Below are 9,652 nucleotides of genomic sequence, written 5' to 3' on the forward strand. Positions count from 1 at the left end.
AAGCATAACATTAAAAAGCAAATTAAAAAAAATGAAGGCATCCAGTCTGTTCTAGATACTTTTCTCTAAAAATCACATATGGTATAAATTACATTGTGCATAAACAAGAAACAGAAACCAAGTAAAAAACCACTACAGTAGATATGGGCAAAACCTTTTTGAGAAGAAACTCACACACAAAAAAACCCAAGTAATAAAGCAATTTCTGAAGAGACGTCCACATAAGGATTGCTGCAGCTATTTCTGTCATTTCCCCCAAAACCCCTAAAGCCCCAGAGACAAAGGCAGCAGGAGAACAAACTAGTACCATTCACCAGCATCTCAAACCTAATTCTCCCAAGTATTATAAGTATCTCCCAATAACTGGACTGTGTGCTATTGTGACTATTTATATAGCAACAGAAATACTTCTTATAAGTTAAAATGAATAAAACAGATAAGAATGCACAAAACAGCTCAGCCAATTCTATTCCTTCACTCCCAAAACAATTCTTAAAAAAATAGGGAACAAAAATTCAAAAATTTCAAAAATTCTTAATTTCCTCAAAAATTCTTAATTTTCAGATTTAAAACTAAGTAAGTCCATATAGAGTTGGACTAAAAAAATAACTTCCTTTGAAAAAAACCAAAAAGGTGTTCATTTGCAATGATGCAATACTAAAGTTTTGGGGAGTTTGTTTTTTTAAAATGTGTCAGTATTTCAGGGCTTTTTGTTTAGTTGATTTATGTCCTTTTCTGACCACTGTTTCATTTATTAGTTAGACAATGGGCCTAAGTAACAATGCATATTGTCTACTTATGACTGGCACAAAATTAATGGGAAAAAATAGTATAGGTAATCTTTCTTACACAGGAGTAAATAACTTTATAAGCACTAGCAAGTTTGCAGACATGACTGCCAAGCTAATAAGCATAATTCCATTTCATGCTTCATAGTCTGAAAAGATCAACAGCAGTGATCAGTAAAGATTCCGGTGTAGGCAACATTATCCAGATCCACCACGTAAGGTTTCTGTTTTCTTCCTTCAAAACAAACTCCTGTTAGATCACCAATAGCACATCAGTAAATCAAGTTGTGGTCTTATGTATGGCAGCTTCTGTGCACTTCTGCTCTGCTTGTATCATTATTAAAGAAAAAAATGTATACCAAAGAAATATTTTTCCTCCAATTTTAAATACCTAGAGACCACACCCACTACTGTTTGCTTCATAACAGTGGTTCTCTGTGCCCTTCTGTACTAGACCTGACTGACGCCCTGCTGGGAACCAACCACAATCACGTCCAGTTTCCATCTCGTTCCAGCCTCACTTTGAGCCAGGTCCTAGTGCTGGTCTCCTAAATATTAATGATTATTTACACACACATATATATACACCTTTAAAAACCTGATACTCCTCTGAGCAAAGAAACCAACAAGACTCCTGTGTTTCAACAGAAGTCTGTTTATGGTTTAGCAGCTGCAGGTGTTTACTCAAGTGAGCAACACATGGCTTCAAGTGTTACAGAAGCAGTATAAGAAGATTCTTGAATAATAAATTGAAAATATCTTATTGTGACAAAGAAGTAGTGTTATTAACTAAGCTACACTCATTTTTAAATGTGCACTGTAAAGACATTGAGCTCAGACTGCACACAGTTGCTGCTACCCTGTTAACACACAACTCTACTGAGCCATTAGCTCGAGTTGTTTATATTTCGTAGTTTGTCAATAGGGTTGTTTTAGAAAAGTAAAACAAATTAACTTGCATAATGATGTATGTATGCTTGTTTATTAACTTTGTTATTCCATAGAAAAACTACACAATAGCATACGACTGTAAATAACCAAAATGAAACATCCGTTTCTTTTGGAAAATTGAAAACCAATCGAACAGAACAGCAAAATCCATTACCAAGTGAAACTACAGCTTTACTCAGTGTTGTGCTTATAATGGGATTTCAGCTAAAATTTGAAGGGCCTAATCCTGCAATTTTTTCTCACAGTCACTGACCTGCTCTAATCAGATACACATATTTCCTTCTCACAATGAAGTTACAGGCCAGAGAGGCACCAGTTTCACACACGTTCCAAAAGGAAGTTTTACAAGTGTCTGAGGGAAAAAAACTGAAAAAGTCTGTCTTCTTCAGACAGATGGACTGGCTGAGCAATAAACTGTTTAAAGTCTATCAACAAAAGACAGTCTTATGGGGGTGGGGGTGCAGGAAAACCACCCCAGCTCTCCCAAAGGCCTTTCCCACTCAAGCTCCACACAACCACCAGCCCAGGGGCCTGCTGCAGGAGGGAGAGCTGGGGAGCCAGGCCTTGCAGCTGCTCCTTTGGAGAAGCCAAAGGTGCCAGGATACTGAGTAATTACTCTGTAAGGCAACTGAGAAAGTGAGACAGCTAGATTTTTTTATTATTAAAAAAAAAAACAAACCCCAAATTACTAACCTGTTAATGCCCTGAAGTCCTCCATGCTTGTATTTGCCTGGGAGCCTGTACCCACCCTGAGCACCCCCTCACACCAGCACTGAAACAAGACAGCACAACATCCTCCAGTGCTAATTTTAAGCATGCAAGCCCCACAAAATGGCTGATAATTACCCAACAGACCCAGTGGGAAGTAGAGAAAACTCATTACCCAAGTATGGGCAGGCTCCTTTCCCCCCCAGCCCCGGGACTGGCAGCAAACAAGCCCCACCTGGGCACCCTGCACCCAGCTGCCACCAGCCCACCTTCATTTCCAACCCATGAGGCAGCCACTGCAGGCACACCTGGGGCAGCAAGCAAGTGTTGTGCATCCATGGAGTAAGGGCTGGGCAACCCTGGAGGACAGACCACTGCCCGCCTTGTTGGTGAGGTAACCTTGTCTGCCCCATGCAAGCATGGAGAGGAAGGTGTGTTCCCTCATGGTACCTGAGGGCTGTCACTAGTGGTGTGCCCTGTGTTGTGCAGCCCTGTCTGTCCTGGTGATCTACCTGAGCAGCAGCATGGAGACATGAATGGAGACATGAATGGAGACATGTATCTAAGCCCTCGGGTGGCTTTGGACACTTGCCCTTCTACACAGTCCTGGTGTCTACCAGGAACTCCTGCCCCTGGCAGACATCTCCAACGAGAGAAAGGTGGTGTGACCCAGGAAGGCCTTAGGACGTTTTACACATCAGTCAGAAGCCGTTTCCTGAGAAGAAGACCTATGGAGTGAGGGAGGTGACAGGAGGGGAGGAGACCTCCTCAGCTGCTGCCCTGAGGGCTCTGCTGTGGAGACGCAGGAGGGTGCTGCCTTCAGCAGGGAGATCCCTCTCTCCCAGGCCAGCGCTGTTGTGACACAAAGGATGTGTTCGCCTCTGCTGGGCTGCAGATTCGGGCATAATTACAACATCCCTTCACCAATTTACTGACTTCTACTTAAAATTTCAAGTTTTCCTAAATTTTGCATGATGGACGGGAGTGTCCTTTTGTGGAAAGCATGTTAGAGCAGTTTAGTTCTTTACTGTTCAATTATCTCCTGCGTTCCCTGTGGTACTTCCTAGTCATGTTTAATGCACAACAAAAACTGTTTTAACTCATTTTTTCTGTATTGCATGGAATTTTTAAAAATTATTGTTTATTCTGCTTGCCAGGTTTCATGCTCTCTGCTCTCTACAGAGCAACCTCTGTCCTTGTTAAGAGTCAGCACTGAAGTGAACACGGCTGTTGTTGGTGCTGCTGCTCAAGTGCTGCTGAATAAAACAGTGCTTAAGTGCCTCGCATTTGCAGAACTGAACCTCCCAGGACCCAGGGTTTTAATGCTTTAATTGCTCTTTAAAATTGAAAGAGACGCACTGTTAATATTGATGATAACAAACAGCTACCCTGTGTAATGAAATGTGGCTCCCGCCTGCTCGTGACCTTCTACACCACATGAAGTGTATGAAGAATACACCATCCCACATGGGCCCCCCCAGGCTCAAAGGTTTGCACCCACAAGCAGTAACTTTGTATTGCTGTCCTGGCACAGGAGGAGACAACGAATGCTCGGAGCTCACCCAGAGGGCCTGAAAAAGGCAACATAGATGTCTGTACCTAGGTGTTCAAGGATGTTCAAAATTTACTGTAAAGGGTTGTGTGTGCTTTTGCTACATTGCACTTGGCCTAAACTTGAAAGAGGTAACAGGAGAGTCCAGAACAAAGACAGCTCGATTTGTCTCTTCTTTTGCTTGATTTTAGTTCCAGTAATGTGGTTAAATTTTCTTTTTAAAGACTTCAGCTGTATTGAAAAATAATTTCTGATCATCTTTTTATGGCACTTTCTCCAACTTACAAAACCCATGTCTTAGCATTACTCCATTTAATATTTCTCCTCTCTTTGCTCCCCACTTTATTAAAACATCCATCTGGTAAGACATTTTCCTTCTGTCTTTTAAAGCTACTTTTTAAATTCCAAATTTAACATAAGATGTACAGCAACTTTATTCAGCTGACACTGGCAAATGGCAGAACATATTTTTCACCACTTTCTGATGTATGCTTACTATTCTAAAGAGTAAGATATTTTTTTTCACTAGTTAGAAGGACTTGGGATGCTATTAAATTATCTCCCAACTTTTGCACAGCTAAAGGTATAACAACAACCAAACATTACTTTAAATTTAAATAAACCAAACATTACTTTAAATCACATTACATGTGATTTAAAATGTTTATTATTTAAATACTACTCTAAAAGATGGAACAAAATTTAAATGATCAGTATTTTCAGCTAAACATCATAGAAGACCTGTGAGAAGAAGGGATGACATGAAAAAATCCATAGCTTTAAATAGGAAAAAACCTTAAATTTTTAAAGAACTCATAGGAACTGCAGATAAAGGTTTAATGGTCTCTCTGCCTGTGTGCTTACGATATGCTTAATAGTCTTCATATATGACTGCAAAAGCTACATCTATGCTCTGTTAAAAGGAGCCTCAATGGACACGTAGGTCCCAAATTTCCTTGCCAGTATGACTGGATTCTTCCAACACATGTGCTCAAGACATAGTGCATTATTCACATAAGAATAAGGAGTCAGAAATGCTTCCCAAAATTAACATAGGGGAAGATGTAAGGCCTTATTTTAAAACTTAAACTAACTAGGAGTTCAATTTACAAGTCAGCTGGGTTACTTCCAGGAGAGAGGTTTAGGCTGGCTCCAAAATGCAAAGAAAGTATCTAATTCCTTTCCTGTTCTCAGTCCTCTGTGGTGCTAACTCTTACAGATCGGATCATATATTTTATGAACTGTTATAATTATAAACTCACTTTTGTCACATGACTTTGTAATGTAATAAATACAGCTTTTAATGCCATGAATGAAATTGTGCAACTTTTGAATCAGTCACCTAAACCTTTGCATAACTATTTGTCAATTCTCTGATGCTGTGAAACTACAAAAAGTTTGTTCAGTCACTGCTGAACTTCATAAATCAAATTATCGTGAGATGTTACATAGTTATTGTCTAGTATTAAAATAAGTTGTTATTATTATACAGTCCTCAATACATAATATTAATTCCAAACCTTGTATCTAAGTATGCTTATTGATTTAAGGAAGATTGTTTACATGAGAAGGTTGTGAAAGTCAGACTCAACAACAGTAATAATCACTTGGATGATGGAAAAGCCCCAGCCTATTATTCGATTTCATTTTTTAGAATTTTTTCTCTTTAGAAAAAGAAATGTGTAATTGAAATCTTACACTATCTCTGAAAATGACAGTGCAAGTCATTTACAAGTATTTCCTAAAGCAATCAGTCTGTGTACAGGCACAGGGGCCTGCCCGCATGAAGCACATTACAGGACATGACAAGATTTAAATGCAGTGTTGATCGCACTGAAGTCCCATTAATGTCAGTAGTAGCGGACAATACAAGCAGGCAACCCAATTTGTACTTGACGGTAGAATTCCGACTGGTATTTGATCAGGCTCTGAGAAAATAAAGATGGTTGGATGATAATAAAACAAATTTCCCAATAGTGTAAACTAGCTAACTGATGATATGGAAGTATCTTTACCTCTTTTTAAACAAGTTTGTTAATGTAAAAAACAAGCAAAAAAACTTTAAGTTAATCTAGAGGTGTTCCTCTGACCTAATATAAGGCCTTTTCTTACCAAATGAGTAGCATCAATGTAGACACGCTCCTCAATGGACAAAATGGTGCTGTGCTGCCACCCCTTTTCCTCTAACTCCATCTGTCAGCCTGACAAAGTTTCCTGGTGGTGCTTTTTTTTTACCTGACGGTTGATTAAACACTTCCATCATCAGTGGCAATGCTGACAAAAATTATATCATCATATTTATTAATTTTTAAAGTGCTGTATTGTGAGCACTACAATGATCTGAAATGCAACAGCTGTCACTTCTTTACACACACGTACCTGGGCTTCCACAGGGCTCTTTATACTATTAAATTAGAAAGGTCTCCTTTTAATGATGCACAATGGATATATACGTGCCAGGTAAGAGAAGATAAACTGTACTAACTCAGAAACCTAACAGAAAGCAGATCCCCCATTTTATTATCAAGCAAAACTTTCATTAAAGTTGCAAGGTCTAAAGTTTCTTTTGCACTAATCAGAAGTAACTCCACTGAAAGCAGGGAAGTTGCAACTGATATACCTACAGGATGAACTTGGCTTAGAACTTTCCCTTCTACTGCAACTAATGTACTTACGGCTTAAATATACAATGAATTGTATTATTTATAGTATTTTAATCGATTTTTAATAGGAGTCAGACAAAAGTATAATATAAATAGTACAGGGAATGCCAACTGGATGGATTGTTTTTCACTTTTCTCCGCAAATGAAATAGACAATAAGCTGTTTAAAGTAGCTGGGCTTTTTCAGAGGGAAGTGAACAAACACTGGAGAAAAAATAATACAGTCCCCTAAAACTAGAAAACACTCTGCCGTTCCAGTGGCATTCTCACCTCCAAAAAAAGGTGGCTGGAGCTATCCAGAGTCAAAAGGAGAGATCGAGCTTTTTCCCAGCCAAACTCAGATATCCTTTACCTGTTTAGCCACTTGAGACTATTGAGAACATCATCTGCTTGACCCCCAACAGCAGATATTTTGGGAAGAGTACAGTTTTAGAAGTAAAAGTAATTAAAAAAAAATCAGATGGTAAGAGAAAGTGTATAATGGAGAAAAGGAAAAATAAAGGAAGAAAGCAAGCTCAGATTTTTTCAAAGGTGATCCAACACTCAATGATTTTAGTCTGAATATTGCAGCATTTTTACCAAGCTCTGTTCTTTGCCTTTGAACTCTGTGAGTTGGGAACCTCTGTCAGTCTGGATCTGTGAAGTGCCTAGTATTTCTCACTGCCTGACAAATAAATAAACATTCAGCCCAAAATACATTTACCCTGGCTCTTCCGTATTTCAAACAAAAATAACCCAATCTTATTTTTCAAGTTTCTTTCTTGTATGGTTTGCTGTAAAGCATCATCAGTTTTTTAATACAGTATTTTTGTTATTATTGTAGAGCAAAATTAAACACTGGGCAATGGTTATTACTAAAATTCTAAAGAGATACATCTCCCACCTTTCTAAAGCTTTCCAAGATCCTAACTGAGAAAATCTGTTGCTCTGTGGTTCTTAATTTTCTCAAGAACCTCAAATTGCTGATAGTGTCTCACACTAATAAACACTAGAAATAGCCCCTAGGACTAGAGAGAGGGAGTTAAATTTCAAGCTAGTAAACCGAATGCACTGTTTTGCATTAACACACGCAGGCAAAGGCACGTCTGTCCCTGCTGAAGTCAAAGGGAATTTTTGCCTTGAAGCCAGGACTACATTTTCACAATTCACACTGAAGCCTCTATAAAAGTAAAGGGTGGGGAAAGTCCTTGTAGGAGAATAACAGGACTGGTTATATCACTCCTAGGAATAGGTTTGAAAACACATGCCATGTGGGCTGAGTGGGCATATGCAAAGGGGAAAATATATGCTCTTTTGAAAGCAATGAGATTATTTCAGCAGCGGGCAGGCAGGGAACATTAAGTGAGACAGAGATTTCAGAATATTACCATTGGGACTGTCACAAGCATTTTTTTAAACTTTTCTTCAGCCGATTACAAAATACGGTTCGAAAACGCATGAAGCCGCCTACCGCTCCTGCGACATCCAGAAGCTCTGCTGTACCGATTTAATGGCCACTTCAGCCCCGTCAGCCACCCAGGAGAGGCCTTCCCTCCCTCCTTCACGGGAGTCCCCTCCCGCCCCGTCAACAGTTGCCCCGAGCACACCCGCGGCCGCTACACGCAACCCCCGGCGCCCCGACGGTGGCAGCGCCCCGACGGTGGCAGCGCCGCCGCCGCCCCGGCAGGGACGCCCCGGGGGGCGGCAGGGCGGCGGGGAAGGACACCCGGGGCGGAGGCAGGGCGGCGGGGAGGGACACCCGGGGGGGAGGCAGGGCGGCGGGGAGGGACGCCCCGGGGGGAGGCAGGGCGGCGGGGAGGGACGCCCCGGGGGCAGGCAGGGCGGCGGGGAGGGACACCCGGGGGGGAGGCAGGGCGGCGGGGAGGGACGCCCGGGGGAGAAGCGGGGCCGGGGGGCGGCGGGGCTTCTCGACAGGCGCCTCCGCCGCCGCGGTCCGGGGGGGAGCCGGGGGTCGGGGGAGCGCCGGGAGTCTGCCCGGCTCCTACCTGGTAGGCGTCGGGGATGTTGACCGTCTCTCCGTGCTCCGCCACGTAGCCGATGATGCCCTTGCCCCAGGGCACCTGCACCTCGTTGCTGTTCTCGGTGGAGCCGCAGGGCAGCAGCGGGGTGCCGGCGTGCACGTCGAAGAACTTGGAGACCAGGCTCTTCTTGCCGGCGGCGGCCCCCTCCACGAGGAAGAGGGAGCCGCGGTCGGCGTCCACCATGAGGCAGACGAAGATGAGGATCTTGTAGCTGAGGCTGGTGAGGTCCAGGTCGTTGGAGATGTCCTTGACCAGCTCCAGGAAGAACTGGCGCTCGTTGTGCTCCTTGAGGTAGCGCTTGTAGTCCAGGGCGGTGGGGGGGTACTGGGGCAGGCTGACGCGGGACTCCAGCAGGGCGCTGAGGATGTGGGCGGTGGTGGGGGGCAAGGAGCTGGCCTTCCGCAGCAGGGCCCGCCGCCGCACGCTGCTCAGCGGCTCCTGCGCCCGGGCGTGCACGTGCTCGTCGTAGGTGAGGTTGACGTGGATGGCCTTGGAGCGGGCGAAGCTCTTCCGCAGCTCCTTCTGGGAGGCTCGCCGCTGCAGCCCCCCGCCGCCGGGGCCGGGGCCGCCGGGGCCGCCCGCGCTGCCCCAGCCGCCGCCGGGGCCACCGCTGCTCCGGCGCTCCTCCGACGGGCCGGCGGCGGGGGCGGCGGGCGCCTTAGGGAGCGAGTTCTTCCTCTTCAGCCACTTCTCCACCAGCTCCGGGTGCCTCTCCAGGAAAGTTTCCACCGCCGCCACGTCGAGGCCGGCGTCGGCGGGGGCCGCCATGGTGCCGGCGGCGGGGGCGGCTCAGGCCGCGGGAGCCCCCGCGGCGGCCATGCCCCGCCGCCGCCACGTGCTGCCGCCGCCCCGACGGCCCCCCCGGGGCGCGGGGGACTGCCGGCAGCCCCGGAGAGGGGCTGCTCCCGCCCCTTGCCGGGCCCCTGCTCGGGGGCGCGCCTTCTCCTCGCCCCCTGCTTCCCCCCGCGA

General features: G+C 44.8%; 1 protein-coding gene across 1 annotated transcript in view; it reads right to left on the reverse strand.

Moving 5' to 3' along the window:
- Positions 1-9,451, reverse strand: part of PDE11A (phosphodiesterase 11A) — a 138,147-nt gene extending 128,696 nt beyond the window's left edge. The window contains exon 1 of the mRNA XM_072874404.1: positions 8,648-9,451. Coding sequence (XP_072730505.1) covers positions 8,648-9,451 — 804 coding nt within the window. The remainder of the gene's footprint in view (positions 1-8,647) is intronic.
- Positions 9,452-9,652: the final 201 nt, after the last annotated feature.

This window comes from Ciconia boyciana, chromosome 10, assembly GCF_034638445.1.
Source record: "Ciconia boyciana chromosome 10, ASM3463844v1, whole genome shotgun sequence".
Classification (NCBI taxonomy): Eukaryota; Metazoa; Chordata; class Aves; order Ciconiiformes; family Ciconiidae; genus Ciconia; species Ciconia boyciana.